At 42.2% G+C, this 19,492-nt stretch overlaps 1 protein-coding gene across 1 annotated transcript in view; it reads left to right on the top strand.

Annotated features, from left to right (window-relative positions):
* Positions 1-18,457, top strand: part of LOC147729875 (DNA-directed RNA polymerase II subunit RPB11-a) — a 33,080-nt gene extending 14,623 nt beyond the window's left edge. Inside the window, exons 2-4 of the mRNA XM_086954788.1 lie at positions 3,698-3,787; positions 15,204-15,378; positions 18,139-18,457. Of these exons, the coding sequence (XP_086810914.1) occupies positions 3,698-3,787; positions 15,204-15,378; positions 18,139-18,174 (301 nt within the window). The 3' untranslated portion in view covers positions 18,175-18,457. The remainder of the gene's footprint in view (positions 1-3,697; positions 3,788-15,203; positions 15,379-18,138) is intronic.
* The last annotated feature ends 1,035 nt before the right edge of the window (positions 18,458-19,492 follow it).

The following is a 19,492-nucleotide window of genomic DNA, read 5'->3' as shown; positions in this document are numbered from 1 at the left end:
AGCCACCGCTGAGATAATGTCCAGTAGTGGCTTCGGATTGGAGGTCGACATGTTTTTTGCCTAGTATGTCTTGGGGATCATGTGGCAATTGTTCAGGAGCAAAATATGTATATTTTCTATTATCTAATTGTAACCTGAAGTATTTTGCTTTTGATCTATAGATGTTTGTTGTAGGAGTTTCAAGGAGTGCTTGAGGTGTTCTCCAAGATCTGCAGGCGAGCCTAAGATTACGTCTTTCCTCATTAAGTTTGCCACTGAACTAGGGCTTGGAGAGTTTGATATGAGTTCTTTTTAGCTGCTTCGTTTAGCAAATGTGTGAAGTATGTTTGTCATGGAATGGATGTAGTGTATGGTAAGGTCATTCACATCAGTCATATTTGTGAGAGGAGGTAGACTGTTGTTGCTATTATTATTATTATTATTATTATTGCATTTATTGAGCGCACAGCTACCCGGAGGTTTCCCGGCGCTTGCCTTGGGAACCCGTCCTGGCTATTCCCTGTGAGATAGCCCCTACAGGGCATCCCCAAGGTGAAAGCCAGGCATCCCGCCGCAGGGGGGCCGTTGTGAAGATTAAGCAAGCTTAATGCCCAGAGTTGCAGAGTGAGAACCCATGATTAGAGCAGGCACCGAAGCGAGAATTATCGAGTCCGTGGACATTTGAGCTCAAGACCCTGCCACGTCGGGAATTGAACCCTGGTCCCGGGTCTGACCTCAGCTTCCGGGTCTGCCTGCTCTACACCGTGAGCCACACTTCTCCACTAATGTAGGTTAAGTCCATTTGCTTAATATTTCTCAGGTCTCTCGACCATTGTATGGGTTTAAGGAAATGTCCCTGTCTAATCAGCACCTTTTTCCAGGATGAGGATGATTAGGTAGTGATCTGACCAGTTTCATGAGGATATGGATTCAAGCTGTATTATTTCCTCCGTAGCAATGATTAGATCAAGAGTAGAACCTCTGTTGTGAGTTGGTCTTGCTCCGCCTTTCATATAATACAGAGATCCACAAAAACTCCCACAACAGAGTGGGCCAAGCACGACGAAGCAGGAGGCATAACATACAACAACACCTAGAAAAGGCTTTCACTTTACAAAATGCAAAGTCTCTCTTTTTAGAATAAGGCTTGGGGTTTTATTTATGCAATGCTCTCTAACAGAAAGGCTTTCCCAGATGACAAATGAATAACATTCAAATAAACATAGAGATATTTATTTATATGCAAGCAATAATAGCACACTTGGTAAATGCAACAGTTAAATGCATGAATAATACTAATGAATAAACAAGCAGCAAATATTATTGGACGTCCAGCAGAAATATATTCACTAAATACATCAAATATTTACTTTGGATGTGCACTCTGACTCATTCACACATCACAAAGAAAACACCTCAAATGACCACAGCCACTGGAACCACACATCACAATGGCACTAGCCAGAAACAAATCACCTCACCCAATCGTTCACTCAACTTTCTTGCCAACTCAAGCTGGGGGGCCCATTCACAGCTGGGCTTGGACTCTCGACCGGGACTCTGGTTCTGTTCGTCTTACGGCAGTATGTCTACTCCGTAAGTCAGCTCCCACCCTGGCTGTCAACAACCCTCAGCTTTATAATCTCAAAACACACACTAGAATGTTCAAAAGGCTACCCCCCTTGCGCCAAGGAAACTTACTGGAACTGGCCAGCTTCCAGGCAAGCATTCCACAGCAGGAAGGAGTTCCCACGTTCCCTCTACATTCTCACATGTTCCAGCCTTTATCTTGATGATGCTTACGAAAGCATTCCAGGGTACATTAACCCGTTCCGTGCTAGCGTCTGCCAACGGCGGTCGCAAGCACTACCTCTCTAGTGCTGCACACGTCCGTTGGCCGACACAACCCCACCCACTGAATAGAACTCCTGCACCGCGGCAGAACTCGCGCCGGGTCAATGAGTTAAACAATCTCTCACAAAACAATCCTTGAACGTGATTAACCCAAACAACTTGCAGAAAAGCTCCAGCAAGGGAGAGTCAGAATTCAGGATAACATGAGGCCATATTAAAGCCAATAGTAAGACCTTAATAATACTTGCCAATGTACAACACAATGCAAATTTGTGTACCACTGCCTATAGCATCACATACTTCATCTCTCAATGTACAACACAGTGCACATTTGTGCACCACTACTTATAACACTGCACTTCAAGACCAAAAAGTACATTCCACACCTCTCTCTCATGCTTTCAAATGCACATCCCACACGTTCTGTTCTTGGCAAGCTGTTCTGCTGTGACAGCTCCCACTTCAAAACTACGAGAAGAGAAACAAGGCATATGCAGGACGTGGTACATTCTGGCTTAGATCAAATAACACACCAAAGTCAATTAAAATGATAGTAGTCAAAGGTCATAACAGGGTGTCAGACCATAAGAGTCTCTAGCACTACATTTGGGCCTTTTCAGGATTGGATGAGGTTGAGGTCTGAAAGGAAAGCCGTGAAGGTGTTAATCAGGGGGTTATTTGAGTAATTCCAGTGATTTCCACAGTGGTTTACAAAAGTATGTTGCACAGCCCAAGTGGTTCCTCTGCAGATTTTTGTCGGTGTAACACCCAGAACTTCATCCCCAGAAACCAGAGCTTCACTCATTGCCCTTCCAATAATTTTGTCTGATAAAGGGACATTAGCCAAAGAGTATGCTGCTGAATTAGTCTCTCCTGTCTATCTGCTTAAAGTAATATTTAAATCTGTACCATTGACCTGCACCCCCTAAATTACGAAGATGTGACCTGATTTTCTGAAGGGTTTAGTATGTTCTAGATGAACTAAAATTGTCCCTTTCACATTCAGATAATGTGGAAGCATAAATATTCTAGCGGATTGAGGTTCAGAGGAAAACACCTAAGGGAATTTCACACCCAAAGTCTAATCCCAAGGGGAAGAAAACATAGTACCACCGATCTAGACTTTGCAGAACCTCTCCGTAATCTAAACCAGGGGTCTCCAAGCTACGGCCCACATGCCACATCCGGCCTCATACAAGATTTTATCCGTCCCGCAGCAACTATAATAATATTTTAGAGTATCTAGGCTCTAGATTCTAAAAATGTTCACAGGCATTAACGAATAGGCATCCTAAAATAATATGTGGAAAATCATTTGTTATACTACTGCACAATTCTTGAGGATCAAAGCAAATGTCTACAAGCAATAGAACATAAATTATACAGTTGCGTTGTTTGAATACCTTTGTGATTCCCCTTTTGTCATTGGTGTTCATTCTTATTCCGGTTTACTATTTTATTAATTTAATAAGGCTTGTAGTTTGAGATTTATATGTAACATTTGACAAATTTATAATTCAATCGCGGTAGACTGGCAACCTAAAGTATTTCTCAACTGCTATAACAGACTCTCTGGCAAGAGTGTGAGGATAGTTATCCTTACCGATCAGTTTTAGAGGCTTGTAGACTATTTTGCAAGCTACATTTCAATGCAGCGTTTACCTTTTCACAGCACTCATACAGTGTAGGTTCCATTATGTAAATATCAGATAGTCAAGAGAGGTTTCCAATACTTGTTTGCTTAAGGTCAATGCAGGAGTTTTGAGAGGCGGCTAACACAGTGTGGAAACACTGTGGCACTTAATAGGGTTATCAGTGCACTGTTTTGAAAAAATCTGTGATGTCTTTTTCTCTTACTGCGCAGGATTACAATTACAAAGGATACGAAAGTACCAAATGCCTGTTTATTTACTCTAAACAAGGAAGACCATACGCTTGGGAACATCATCAAGTCGTAAGTAAAACAGTTATATGTTTCACACTTACTACAGTTGTAGTGAATGAGCAACTTAAATGTATTAATGCTGCAAACCACCCTGCCTGATCTCTAAAATTTGTGGCACTTGCCAATTTCCGTTGCTAGTCCTTGAAGAAATGTGCAGTTTACTACTGACAAATTGTGAAGCAAGTTATGCTTCTCTTCTTACTCAATACACAACTTGGGGGCACTCCTGTAACTGTAGGGACCAAAGGAAATTACTGTTGACCTGGAGAACAATGTTTGCTTTGTGAATGTTTTTGGGGGGAATCCACACGTAAAGAAACACATAACTTGTTGTCCAAAAGAGTCCTCAGTGGGAAGATACTCCACTGATTTGATCCATAAAAGACTGCACAGTATCAAAAGTGAGACCAAGGTTTTTGGCTGACCTGACTGGAGCAGGTGGAGGCCAAGCTCACTTAACTGCCAGACCAATGGCAAGCCTGTTAATGGTCGAACTATGATAACATCCTTGTTCTTGACGCAATTACATTTTAGGGAGGAGTTTCTCATCCAGGACGTGGCTGCTGTTTAACCCGAGTGAAAATTAAATTAGGCAGTGTCTCGATCATCGTTAAGGAACACAATGATTTGAGTGTCCTCTCCATATGGCGTTAATTAGCAGACAAAGAGTTTGGAAGACTATGGATGGGCGGGGAAGTTATGGAACATGTGATCTGTTAGACTGAAGCATTGGCATGTGGCACTACAATATCAAGATGACTGAAAAGTGTGTCTTGGGATTCAGTGTCGAATGTTGCCAAGAAATACCCTGATGGAATATCTTGCTAAAGTCTCTTGAAAATTCTGTTTCTGTCCTATGGTTATTGTCTAAACGTGACTGAGTCGAGTCAAGAAGATTGCTGGATTCGATGAAAGAACAATCTGTTGCCTAACTTCTATTTCCAGATTCTTGGATGAAAAAGAAAGTAGCAACATGCGGGGATTAGTTTTTATGAATTGTTTGATCTGAAAGAGTTTTTTCAAGACTAGCTTCTTTCCATTCAGAGGGAGTTGTAGCAGAGTTAAGTAAAACATGCTAAAAAGAACATAATACAAGGCATAGGACATCTGAAGCCTCAACTAAACTAAAATGTACGCAGGAAAGGATCAAGAAAAGACCTGTAATTAGTGGTGTAAATTAAGGTTAACTGAATCAATAGAAGTTTGTTGGATTGACAGAGTTTAGGATAGGGGACAAATGGACAGTTGTTATTTCTGCCCCAGATTTAAAAGTGCTCTCAGTGTAGGTAGCTGGCTTTTTATATAGTATAGCAAAAAGAGGTATACTATGCAAAGAGTCCAGATATTCGCTTATGAGTGTACAGCGGCTTGCTCTAGCAATCCCAAGGTGCTCTTTTAGGGGGTAGTGTGGTCGAGCAGCCATAGGCTTATTAGAGAGGAGTGTTAGACATCTGCATTACGCACACAGTCAATAACTGGTACACACAATTCAATAAGGAGATCCACTCCAAATTGTAAAAATAAAACATATCTATATATATATATATTTAGGCACCACAATCATTACAATCAAGAGGAAAAATACATATACTGGATACAGTTACTTCACATTGACTTAAGGGACCAATCTCCTGGACCTAAGGTGAGTCAGGGTGGGGCAGGGTCCTATGCAGCACTAACAGGTCACATCGGGCGGAGCAGGGGTGGTCGGCTGCATTGGTGCAATACAGCATCAGGTACCCAATGTTAGTCAATAGAGATCGGTCCGGTTGAAAAGAGGATGCAGGTTTGGACTGGGGAATCAGTCAGGCTGAACCAACAAGTGGTCTCACGATGCTCGGGGACACCTTTTGGTCATTTTCTCCTTGGTTTGGGGCGGCCAGGTACAGAGGAGTTTGGAGTTGTTGGATTTTTGTCACCAGAGACACTTGCGGTAGAGGGGGCCTTCACAAAGAGACTTCAGGCGGCAGCGGGAAATCCTGAGCTGGGAAACCGAAGGTGTGTTTCGAGTCTGGAGGGTCTGAGAACCACGCTGGCCCACTACAGCTCGGGCTAGGCAGCACAGATTCATTGGTGCTTTCAGGTGTCAGGTTCTTGGCAGTCCAGAGTCCTCGCAGCTATACTTGGGTGCCTGCTGGATGCAGGGAAGTAGCTCTGCTACTCCATAGGAGTTCCTGGGTGAAGGCTTGAAGTTGTCCTAGTCTTTTAGAGGTAAAGGCAGAGGCATCTGCAGGACAAGTTGTCTTTGGCGCAGTTGTCCAGGACAGCATACAGGCCAGAAGGGTTGGCACCAAGTCAGTGGCTGGTCTTATTCTTGCTTTTTGCGACTCTTCAGCATCCTCCTTCTTTCAGGTCAGCAGGATCTAATTTCCTGGTGCAAGGGGCCCCTAAATACTGGATTTAGGGGTGTTAGGGGAGTGTAGGGTAGTAGCCAATGGGCTACTTATCCCTGGGGTCACTATGCCCCCTATAGGACCACTTCCTCTTGGAAGTGGGCATAACCCTGCCCCAGAGTTCCTAAGTTTGCCATCCCAAACAGGTCCGGAATCTGATTTTCTTATTAATTTTAGGTAGCCCACCTTAGGGATGAAGCCAGCCTAAAGGTGAACATGCCTTCTCTGACTACTACTTTTCCCACCTGTTTAGGACCAAAATAGGCCCTGGACATCAAGGGTCCGCATCCTCTCCTGTGGGGGAGGCCAGTTTCGCATACCAAAGGCAGTGGGATCTTTGATGCACGTGCTTTGTTCCTGACCTCCTGAGAGCAAAGACCCTCACCCATGGGGGTCAGAAATCATCTGTGGTGCCAGGCTGGCTAGGAACAGTCAGTCAGCACACGAGTAGTTGGTAGGTTTTTAGGGGGCACCTCTAAGGTGTTCTGGGTGCATGTATGTAGCTGTGGAGCTCATTTTTACAAGTATGCAGCCCATGTACTTAAAATGGCTTCCCTGGTCACTTGTACTGGCAGCAATTTTACTGACCAGTACAGGGGCATATCTGCTCATGCAGTATAGTGAACCCTGCCTTATGGCTGCTGTAGGGGTGCCTAGGCTGAATGCAGTGTTTGTGGGCATGGCACACAGGGATGTGTGCCATGTCGGGTTTCCACTTTTGTCTGCACCAAGACTAGCAGCCTTCAACGGCAGCCTGCCTGTGCTTGGTAAGCAGCCCCTTAGGGTGGCACAGTTCATGCTGCAGCATTTAGGGACCCTCATTAATACCCCATGCCCTAGATACCAGAGTTAGCATGTATTAGGGACGTAAAGGGGGGGGGGGAGCTAAAGGTACTGCCAATTGGGGAACAATTGCACAGTTTTAGGGAAAGAGATCTGGCACTGGGAACCTGGTTAACAGGAACCCTGTACACTCCCAGTCAAAATTGCATTGAATACCAGGCAAAAAGTTTGGTTGACCATGACAAAAGGCGCACTTTCCTAAATAAGCTACCATTTTGTAGCTCTATGCGACTTTGAGTTGGGTCAGGACCACAGGAGTCTCAAAGCCAAGTTTTGTTTCAAACAGGACGTCAAGCTAAGGAGAAACCATGAGATCAGCCATATCTTCATTTTGAGGCAGCGATCTAACATTGGACGTACGACATAATATATATGAGTTCATTTACGTTGACAAACTGGAAAGGGAGAGATCAGGAAGGAGTTTAAAACCACAATTGAAGCCAGTAGCACTAACAATGGATGTGTAGGCAGGGTGAACTTATGTAGTTGCTCTCAGTTGGATATCAGAGAGTTCTCCAAAGCATCAGGGGTTTTGTCAGTAGGTGTAGATGGTGCGCTAATGGGCATATGGCCTTGCCTTTTATATGCTAGCATCTGAAATTTTAAAGGCCTGGCACAACAGTTCTTAGAGCTTAGAAATAAAAGAAGCCACAGCGGGCAGCAAATTGTGATTGACACTGTCTGGCAGAAGAGCTCTGACTGAAAGTCCTTGTAAGTATCTATGTAGTGTATTACTTTTTGTTAAAAACAAAAGGTCTTGACTAACACCTAGAAAAAAGTGCAATAGCTTGTATGCTTCATGATGCAAGGGCAATTACAATTACCCATCATGGCGCTACGAGGGCCCAATAGTGTGTGCATGCATTACTGTGCATAGATGTACATTTGGCATTTTACCGGTGCCATTTTTTAAAATTCATTATTCACAGAAACCCCAGTTTGGAAGCTGTAGCTAAAAAATGAATTGTGATTTAAAGGGTGCAAATGCGCAATTAAAAACAGGAATGACCCGACTGCAATTGGCAGCTATTGGACCCTCCAAAAAAATCTAATATTTTTTTTTAAAGAATGCTGCGTCACATGAGGGCCGGCAAGAGCAACTGAGTTCTTTGGGTAAAAGTCCAAGCGGAGTTGGTGTGAAGCAATAGGGAGACGGGCAGAGAGCAGAGTAGGTGGTTGAGGCAGGTAGGGGGACGTGGGATACAACAAATACAAAATAAAAAAAACTAGGTCAAGGAGGGAGGAGCAATGGATGAATTTGGGGTAGGGTGAGGAGGGAGTAACACAAAGCATGCAGAGGGTAGTATTTTGAGGGAGATGCAGTACGATGGCAAGTACAAAAAAGAGTGAAGCTTTGACATTAAAAAAGTCATCCCTGAATGTGAGCCGTAGAAGGATACTAGCTTTCCAGTCATAGGAAGGACAAAGAAACTATGGCCCATATCAGGGACAACTATAAGCAGAGGAATGAAAGCCAATGAATAAGAAGCAAGTAAATGAGGGTAAAAAGAAAGCCAACTTGCTGTATGGAGTGGGATGGCTATTTGCCTAGTTTGCCATGGTCCACAATCAGGGGCAGATTGGCAATGCAGGCATTCGGGCATCGCCGAAGGGCCGGTGTCTCCGTGCCCTCTGTGGGCCGTTTTTTTTTCTCCCCTTTCCCAGGCGCACAGTGTAGCTGCATTCATTTCTCTGTCTCTGTCTCTGTGCTCTCTGTGGACTAGGAAAGGGGAGAAAACAAAAACGGCCCACAGAGGGCACGGAGACAGAGAAATGAATGCAGCTTCACTGTGCGGCCGCAGTGATTATCCGCTGTGGCCTCTCCTTCACCCCCTACCCTGCAAAGCAATCACGCTGAGGGTGGCTGGGGAGGGGGTGATTGTTTGCAAAAATCGGCCTCCCTGGGGGCCAGGTGTTGCTCAGGCCTTTGAGCCATTTTTATCTCTGCCCCCCTGGGGCCCACGCAGCACATAAACAGTGTTAGTTTTAACACCTCGCCCACAGCCCTTCACATTCAGGGCATAGTGGACGAGGAAGAATGGAACTCGCTGTGGGGCCCAGGTGATCTTTACAACTTGCACCATCTTCACCTTGGCCTCCCCCCTGGCTAACATGGATGATCCAGCAGCTGTGTTTTGTGCTTCCCTGCCAGGACATTGCCCTGAGGCCTGGAGGGCTGATTAATTTACTAATTGCAGGGGCCTTACTGCTATTCAAGTGCTCCTGAGCTGAAGGTCTGGGGAGGGCTGAGTAGGTTAGTAATAGCAGGGGCTTCGCTGCTTATTAGGTGTTCCTTCCCTGGAGGGCTCAAATAATTTTGTGACAGAAAGGGACCTTGCTGTTTTTTTAGTTGCTCAGCATGTAGGCCATTGTGACCTTGGACCTGTGTCCTGTGCAAGAACAGTATCCTCTCACTTTCATTCATTGTCTGTGCCAAACAACTTAAGGATTTTGGGGGCCCTGGGCCAAACATATTTTTGGGCCCCTGTTCGGAACAGATTTGAATTTATAATCCAATTTCTGCTCTTTGATGCCCTCTTTCAGCTGGTCACTGGACAGTGTTCTACCATACTTGTCCAAATTCTTAATGTATATACATCTAATATTCAAGGACATTGATGTGTGTAACCAAATGGTGTTTCATGAAAGGGCACACCCTTTGAATGTGGGCCACACCCCTTAATTGTGGGCCACGCCCTTTGAATGTGGGCCACTTTTTTCGTCTGTGCCCAGACCAAATTATGATCCCAATCCGACCCACACACAAGCAGTTTTTTTTACAACAGACGGCTAAGATGAAGGCCCTATTAAAAAAAACAAATCTTTACCCCCTAAACTTGACCAACTTTAGGCCGATCTCTCTTCTGCCAAGCATCAGTAAGATGGCAGAAAAATGTATCAACAGCCAGTTGTCCAACTACCTTGAGTCCAGTGAACTGCTTAAACCCTTACAGACAGGCTTTCGTTCGGGCCAGGGCACAGAGACCGCGTTGGTGGCGGTAGTCGAAGAGGCCAGGAAGATCATCGATGCAGGAGGATCAGTGGCAGTGATCCTCCTGGATCTAAGTGCGGCCTTCGACACCGTCAACCATCGTACGTTGGTCCAATGGCTCCGAGATCTGGGTATTTCAGGGCTTGCCCTGTCCTGGTTAAGATCTTTCCTACACAGCCGCTCCTTCCAGGTGGCGCAGAGTAATCACATCTCTAAAGAGACCCCAATACACTGTGGAGTGCCGCAGGGCTCTTCTTCAACGTGAACATGTCTCCCCTCGAAAAAATTGTCACCTCGTATGGAATCAAACTACTGACATACGCCGATGATACCCAACTTGTAGTATCACTTAGCCATCAGGAAAATCCCACCATCGATCTGCATTCCTGCCTAGGAGATATTGTCAGTTGGATGGACAGGTCCCACCTAAAACTGAACAGTGATAAGACGGAGATAATGGTGATGGGCAACCAGTCTCATTTCGGCCCAGAGACCTTGTGGCCCCCCTGCATGGGTCCACCCCCAAATCCTAAATCCGATATCAAAAGTCTTGGGATTTGGTTGGACCAGGAGCTCACTCTGAACACCCAAGCAAGGAAAACGGCTGGAGCCTGCTATGGTCTCCTCCGCACTTCCCGTAAGATCCTTCCGTTGCTCCCCTTTCAGTCTAGGAAGCTTCTAATCCAGGGCCTGATATTGTCCAGATTGGACTATGAAAATGCCCTCTACCTTGGTGCACCGAAGAAAGTGACAGCCAAACTCCAAGTAGTGCAAAACACTGCTGCCCGGATTCTTACAAACACCAACAATCGTTGCTCGGCCAAACCGGCCATCAGAGCACTGCACTGGCTGCCTGTACTGGAAAGAGTGCATTTCAAGGCCCTTTGCCTAACACACAAAATACTACATGGTAAAGCTTCACCTATCCTCAAAGATCTCATTGTCCCCTATACTACTACCAGAATCCTCCGATCCACGAACCTCCATCTGACCCTGACGCACAGGATCAAGAGGGCGCGTTCTGAAGGCCGGCGTTTTCTCATATAACACCTCCAAATTGTGGAACTCACTCCCTCTGGACTTGCGTGCCCAACCCAACCTCCTTCCTTTCCGCAAACTTCTGAAGACCTGGCTGTACCCGTAACTCTCCCCCTTCTGTTTTCGCTTGTTTCTATCTTCAGCGCTGGGACGCTTACGGGCAGCCATGCGCTTTAGAAATCCTTATACATTAAACAAACATTAAAAGTCTGTAGGTGAGACCTAATTAAAAAACTAAAACAAAGTGGACATAAGCTATTGTAGGCTTACGGACCTGGGTAATTCCCTTGAACCATATTGAGAACAACTACTTGAGAAAAAACCCAAACAGAAGAGTAATTAAAGTAACAACTTGCTCAAATAATTCACTTTAGTGCGGCCTATGACACGTTCTCGGCAGCCACACTCCCATTTACAGTGCAGCTGCCTCGAATGTGTTGACTGCCACAAAAGAAAAGAAAATGATGCTGGTGCAACATATCCTTTTCTAGAATCAAAAGTCTAGATGCGAGAGAAGTGCTTTTCTTGTGTCTCAATATAGATTTTTTCATTTTTGTGTGCAATAACGCCAGCATGCGGATGATGCAGCAAAAGTAAAATTAAGGAAAAACAGCACTTATAGTGCTAGACCCAGTTACCCATGCGGGGTACTGTTTTTCTGTTTTTATTGGGAGAAGTGTGTGAACGTCGGATGATAGGAATTTTATAGATCCTTGTAGGTTCCCGGTGATTTTAGCTGAAGTTTGAAGTTTGCAGGGCATTGTATTTTATTTATTTAAACAGTTTTATATAGCGCTGGCTAGACCTGAAGGTATCAGAGCGCTTTACATAAGGTCAGCAAAGTAACAACAATAGTAACAATTCCAATTTCCATCAAATGTATGAGACAACATTAATGTGAAGGAAAGGGGGAGAGGAGGAGGTAGAAGGGAGAAGACGAGGGGGAAGAAGAAATAAGAGAGAGGTCATCCCAAAGACCGCATGGGTAGGTGACAGCTAGGGAGGTAATCCCAAGCCAATCTCCCCAATATCTCACAAGGAGGCTCCAACGGGCATCGGTCAGGAAGATGGATAGAAAGGAGACAAGGAAAATGCAGAACGGCAGAAATAAGATGAGGGGAGGGGTGGGCGAGACAGGGAGAAGGGGAGAAACTGTGCCCAAGGTGGAGAAGTGTGGCTCAATGGTTAGAGCGGCAGACCCTGATGCAGAGGTCTAGCCCGGGACCAGGGTTCAATTCCCCGCCTCAGCCGGTCTTGGGCTCAAAATTCCACGGACCTAATAATTCTCGCCTCGGTGCCTATTCCAATCATGGAGTCCCACTCTGCAACTCTGGGCAATAGCTTGCTTAATCTCCACAACAGCCCCCACAACGCTAAGGATGCCTGGCCTCCACCTTGGGGGTGCCCAGGAGTGGACGCCTCACAGGGATAGCCAGGATGGGTTCCACAGCGGTATTCGTACAAGCGCCTTGAGACCCTTGCGGGTGAGTAGTGCGCTATGCAAGTATCAATTTGCAATTTTTACATTTACAAGGTCCGGCTGGGCAGGTGATGGTCAAGGGGTGAACCCAGCAAATCTCATTAGCTGAACAGATAAGAAAAAGTAGCGAGATCCACACAAGTCAAACTAACCTGTACTCCCTTGGGTTTTTGAAATCTTTGGACTTGGCGGGTTTGCCTGGGTGGCAGCCAAGTCAGGAGCCCAAATTCCACAGCTACCCAAATGGCCAAAAAGTGTTGTTTTTCATGCCAAAAATGTAATGTCTCCATGTTATGTTTTTGGGCCTTTTTCATCTTGGGTGTATGTGCAGCCATACAAGTGGGGTACAGAATTTATTGGGAGTAGTGTGGGATCATACAATAGTAGAACATTTGTTGTTACCAATTGATTTTTCTGTTTTGTGTTCCAAATGTTAGCGAGTGTGCAAGAAAGAACACATTTTGTTAAATGCCCTGTGAATAAAATATTATAATCTGGGTAACCCCAAATTTAGAGGTGTATAAAAAAGACTATTCCTAAACTTTGTATCTTGCGCACATTAAAAAAATGCATAGGTTTCCATCATGTCCATTTTACATTCATTAGATTGCACCATATGAATTGCTGCATGATTACAGAATGAAAATTCATAAGCTGCAGCTCTGATGTGGACTCTGGGTATTGAGTATTTTTGTACAGCCAACAAACAAACAATTTATTCCTGTGAATGTTCTGACTGACGAAATGGTGTGCTACCTTTATAAATAGGCAATCGTCACCAATTGCTGTTTTTCGTATGTATTTTCATTTGTTTTCGTGTGCCAATGTTTAATTTTTTTGTAAATAATATTCGTGATCTAAACAAGCAACTCCTTGCTGGTTTTCAGAAATGTACAGATATCTGGGTTCATTAATGGGTTTCACACCTGTTTCCACTACAAACTGGAAGTAGGTTAAAACCACCAAAAATAGGAAAATGGACTAGTGGTTTTTCTTTTACAACTTTGCATGTTCCTAAAAGGTGAGAAGAAGGTGATCTTAGTACAGCAAACCTTTTGTTGATCCCATATCTAGGAGAAAAACATAGGCTTTCTTGCATGTAACTTTTTCGCCCCATGAACAAAAATTGCTATTTTTTTGGCTATTTTCTCTGTTCTCTTGTGGATGATCCACAAACCCTGGGTACTTTAACAATCCCTAAAATGTGTAAAAAAAGGGACACTAAATTCACTAGAATACCTTTTGTGGAAAAAAAAGATGTGACAATCTAAGCAAGAAGTGCCCCAAACATCCAAAAAAGGTCTTGGCACTAGGGGTGGAAAGCCTCCGCATGGAAGGTTTAAAATATCAAACAAAAATAAAGAACTGTTTTTGTGTTGTGGCTCATTAACACACTTTCACCTGTGTGAATAGGTGTTATCCTTGATGTACGATAGCAATAAATAGATTGACAGGTAAACCAGGAAAAGTGAAATGCAAAACAATCCTGTTAATATATTTGATGTATTTATGGCATTTTGTTTGCATCCTTTAATTTAGTTGAATGATAAATACTTTTTTTTGGAAATCTACAAGTTGGGAATCGTTTATATTGTCATTGCAGCAACTTATTAACAATTTGGAAAGAGTATAAGTGTGTGGTTCTAAGTGCTGGATAAAAACAAGTTAATATTAATGTTTGCCTGTGCATAGTTTGTGGCCTTGCTCAAATTCTTTAAAGAGAAGTATATATTTTCAACAAACATACACAACTGAATGTTATGCAAAAGATGGCAGAAAAAATCTGTCGGTGACATAGCAGCTTGGAAAACAACATGACACGCATTTTCCTAATTCTGCCCTCACTGCTGTGCTCAAAACAAACCATACTGTTACGTGATTTTATTTGATGTTTAGTTAATTATTCATTGAATAGTGTTGTGTACATTTTTATCCACCCACCGATGTTACTTTGACTCGTAAAGTCAATGGTTAGACTTGGTTGGCAGCTCTACAGCTAGTCTCACCCTCGTGCATGCCTCTTTTTCCATCTTAATACTGGAGAGGCAATTTTAACTTTATTCCACAGTTTGGGGAGACGCCTCATTATACGCTTTATGTTAGGATGTGGAGTTCTTCAGTTTGCCAACAAAGAGTCATAAGGGTTATTGTTTTTACTGTGGCTCACATATTGTATTGAAGACAGTAAGAGAAGTCGCAGACAAAGATAAAATTTGTTTAAGTACAACTTGGTAAATACTAGTGATGGCCTCACAATAATATGGTTGGTGGGGGTTCTTGAAATGAAAGCCTGGCTTAACTTTAATGTTTTTAGATTGATGGGGCATATTTTTCATTCCTTAATTTTAAAACAAAGTTTATTATATTTAAGGAACTGAAAAATGCTTCACGGGGCAGTGTTCTCAGTAGCTTCGAATGTCGAAAGTGTAAGTCTGCTGCCACAAATCTTCCTACATGTGGTATTTTTATGTTTTTTAAAAGAAAGCAAGGAAAGTAATAGACATGGAACGTGGCCCCGTGCTTCATAGGACTGTCAAATGGCATTTTTCAGTTTATGTGCGCCATGCATAAATGTAATGCATTACATTTAATGCATTTGCTAACAGCAACAGGTGTCTGTGTGGGATCGTGGAAGAATCTTGATTTGCTTTAATAATCACCTTGTGTTTTTTTTCACAGTCAGCTTTTGAAAGACCCTCAAGTGTTGTTTGCAGGATACAAGGTTCCACATCCTCTAGAATATAAAATTGTAATTAGAGTACAGACCACTCCTGACTACAGTCCACAGGAAGCATTCACCAATGCCATCACTGATCTCATCAGCGAGCTTTCCCTGCTAGAGGAAAGATTCAGGGTATGTCTTTTTGTTTGTCTCCTTGTGTTTGGGTTTAATTTTTTAAATAAAGTGTTTCTTTTTTTTAAGAGCTTAAATTGTAAGAAAAAGTTTTGAATAATTATGTTGTTACTAAGCTGTCTTAAAAGGCTTTACACAGTTGTCACTCTCTTCTTGAAGGAGTACTTTAATTCCAGTTGCATGCTCCAGTTACATTGCAATAGTCTGCGTAGTCTAGAATTTTGAGATTGAGATGGGGAACAAATACTCCCAGTCACTTTAGTTGAAAAGTAAGAAAAACCGTGATAAAGAAAAAAAGCTAACTTTTAGTGAGAAAAGGTAATAGTTTGAAAATTGTTCAAATAAAGACGCAAAGGGCAAGAGAAACATGTAGGATTAGGTTGGGGCTAAATTAGGATTAAGGAAACTAAAACTCCTTAAGCAAGGTTTAGGGCAAGGGATAGGACTTAGCTAAGTGATGCATAGTGACCAGGCATAGATTTGGTCGGGTAAGGGATAATTCTAGTCTAGTGCTCCTATTAAAACTAAGAGCAGGATTAGATGGTCTGTTTAGGAGTTACATTTAGCAAATATGGCAAAATAATTTCTTCATAGCCATGATTGGAGGGTATGCTATACGAAAAAGGACAAAATTAAGGCTGTTAAATATGTGGAAATGTCTCATTAAATGTTTTCTTACTATTTGCAATTACCATTAAAGAATACATTTTCTCACTTAAAGTTTATTAAAGTATACCTCACTAACAGTGTTTCCACTTTTTTATGGACACAATCAAAAACATATCTGAAATCATTCAAGCTTGAAAGTAAAAAAAAAAACCCTGCTGCTTTCCTGAAGTGCCTCTAGTAACCCACCTAAGGTGTACTGTGCTCATAAGCATGAAATGGCTTCATATGTGCTTAAGAAAACCTCATAATAATTTAAGAAATCGTTAATTGTTGGAACAAAGGTTCCCTGATCAGTATTTCTTTTTAATAGCGCTGTGTTTTTAAACACTGCTCAAGTAAATTGTAAAATAAGAAGGAAGCTGAATATGTGTTTATTTCATAGACGTGTTCTAGCCATTAAAATAGGCACCTTTCTGCAATTGCAATTGAATGGACAGAGTTTTGGGAAACAAATTTAAAGAACTGCTGCCACTTACTATCGTTAGACAAGTGGTCTAGCTAATTCGAGTCCATACGTAAGTTGATCACGTATACAGATAAAATTTGGAATGATGAGTGATGCAATATAAATTTGATGGTAATTGAGTGTTCTGATATCTAGCTATCTGTGTTCTCTGGAGCACTTAGTCTTCATAAATTGGTTTAATTTTATTGCTTAGATTATGGTCCCTCTTTCATACAAATAATACCTCCAAGTTATGGAGTGATAATTTAGTTATAATGCTAACTTGTTAGCTAAGCCAAGGATAGAACACAATTGTAAAATTGTCCATATTCTCTCCTTTATCATCCTGTTATGTGTCTTACTATGTGTACCAGGCATTCCACCAGACATACTACACACACTTCAGTGGCGCTGCAGTGCACACGCTTCTTCTAAACCAGTTCCATCTATACAAGCTGTCTTTACCTAATATAGGAGGCTCCTGGCCTAATCGTTATTTCATCATGCAGCATCTATATAGTCTTTTCGCTAGAAACTGCTTTCTTAAGGCCTGTGCTCTTGTTATAGAAATTGGCATTAATTTATTTGGTTTGTAGCAGAGCGCATCCCTCTTTGGCACCCCCTCTCTCCCAACTGTTTTCTCAGTCTCTGCAAGAGCATATTAGTAACAAAACTTAAATCCATGGTCGAAGTGAGGGATCTGAGGGGCACAACGCTCCCTAACTTTTTAATTTTGGAGAAAAAAAAAAATCCCCACCTCCCACCCCAGTTTTTGTCAATAGAGAACTGTCCCGGGTCGTTGATGCTGGCAGCTGAAATGCTTCAGCTGAAGTGTAAGGCAGAGAGTCTCCTCTGTGCCAGGGCGCCTGCTTGCCTGGAAGAAATGTAAAACTAGTCAGTCTGTAAATGTAAAGGGTGCATGGAAGCTGGTATTGGCTTTAATTGAATGATTCACTTGAAGCTTCATAAAGACACATTTTTTTTCTTGAGGCACTGTATGGATGCTACCAACTAAGCTGCAAAGTGTGTGCATTTAAAAGACAGTTGTAGAAAAATAGTGCACTGTGTATAGTTTGCAAAAAAAAGTCTATAGTTTGGAAACCTTAAATCTTTTGCGCATTCGGTAGCAGACTATCTTATACTATTGTAATGCAAGTTTAAAATAATTACTTGCGTGCTCACAATGCTTCGTGACACAGACTCTGACCTTATAGCACTATACATACACAGGTAACTATTCTCCACTGCACAAACCACGATTCAGTTTTGTGGCTCTCTGGTGCAGTGCTTTAACTATTAGAGGTTTCAAGATGTACAATAGTGCATTTCCCAATGATTAAGGTAATTTGTATTTAATTTTAATTTAAACTGTTATTTTATATGTACCCCACAGCATCAGAGTTCCCATACTTTTTTTTATATTGCAGTTCGACCACTGCTTCAATCCATTTGTTGATATCGCGCACTATGTTCTATAAAACCAGTGTTATTTTATGAATATTACCAGCGAGCTATAAATGCTCGCTCTATGGAACATTGCTATATCTAAGTGGTCACAACTTCTGTCTTTTTTTGTCCTCCTCTCCAGTGCTGATTGTCACATCTAATGTTTCCCAGCAAAGCCTAAGCATGTTCTCTTTTTTCAGGTTGCAATTAAAGACAAACAAGAGGGAATTGAATAACTGCAGTGTTGTTGACAAACTACATCATATTGTGGAGTTAACATTAAATCTGATGCATTCTGGAGGCTCACAAGCTGGACGGTGTAATTGAAGCATGAAGGCCTACTGTATGGACACGTTCCCCTGTATTCAAACTGGTCTCGTCTCTTGTTAAAGCCCTCCCCTTTTTTGGCTGTTACTATGGAAATATTCAAAGAGATCTCTGAAAGTGTTCTTTCAAATTATGGTTGCAATATAGTTTTGACGAAAGCATTCCACAATAAATGTATATTTTTTGTACATACTCTGTGAATGTATTACAATCACTTCCGTATTTCTTACACTTGTTATTTTGTCGCCCATGATACAAAAGAGATGCCATGGTGGATTAAAGGTTTTTTTTACAAGAGAGAAAAATATTCATATTTATCAAATGCAATTGAAACTTTTTTTTACTCCAAAGGTAATGCTTTCATCTTGCGTCGACTACAGAAACACCACTTTATTTAAACTGACCCATCTGTCTCTGAGCGAAATAGTTTGCATAGAAAGTACAGTGTTGTGCACAGCAGAAAAGGCTTCATGTAATAAAAGGTGTGCCTCTTTTATTTTGCATGTACCAGTTAGCTTAAGGAATGGCCTTTTGGTTTTACTCAGTTTCCACACTACATGGCAGCCTCTCTTTTCATTAAGAAACAAAAGTTGAACTACACTAGTTTACATTACATATGTATCTCGCAAGAAGGCAAGGTAGGATTAAAGACATGAGACTTTGAAAAGAGAAGTAAACTGTGATATTGCCGTATTCTTGAATGCTCTAACCGCAATCATTTTAAGAACGGTGTCTGCTGTATAACATTAATTTGCAAGAATTGTATAGCAAAGCATGCTTGACAAAGAAGCTATTATGTTTCCCAAAGTATTGGAGTTATATTTAAATATGCAAGGCTTCTTTTCATTAAGCAAACTAAAGCTCTCCACTTGTCCGTCAATAATGTATAATAAGACTATTTGGGCAAAGGATTCACCACATAACTACCAGTGTAATGCCAGAATGTAGCAAACGCTCGCTAGCAGGAAGGTGAACAGTTAACCTTTGCTGAGTGTCTGTCTTTGAGCTGCAATATGCGTGGGGCTTTTTTGGTAACTTTGGAACTGTTTGAGCTACAAAAGATACGCTTTTTAATGTTGAATCTATCAATTAGGCAGCAGAGGGTGGAATCGGTGGCAAGTGTGTTGTTAAAACTATATTTACATTAAAAAACATAACTGCACAATTGTGTTTTTCCAGAGTCTCTTCCTGTAACAGACCAAAGAATCAGAAGCCACACAAACCTGA

This window comes from Lissotriton vulgaris, chromosome 2_1 (assembly GCF_964263255.1).
Source record: "Lissotriton vulgaris chromosome 2_1, aLisVul1.2, whole genome shotgun sequence".
NCBI lineage: Eukaryota > Metazoa > Chordata > Amphibia > Caudata > Salamandridae > Lissotriton > Lissotriton vulgaris.
This window is presented reverse-complemented; position numbering and strand designations above follow the sequence as displayed.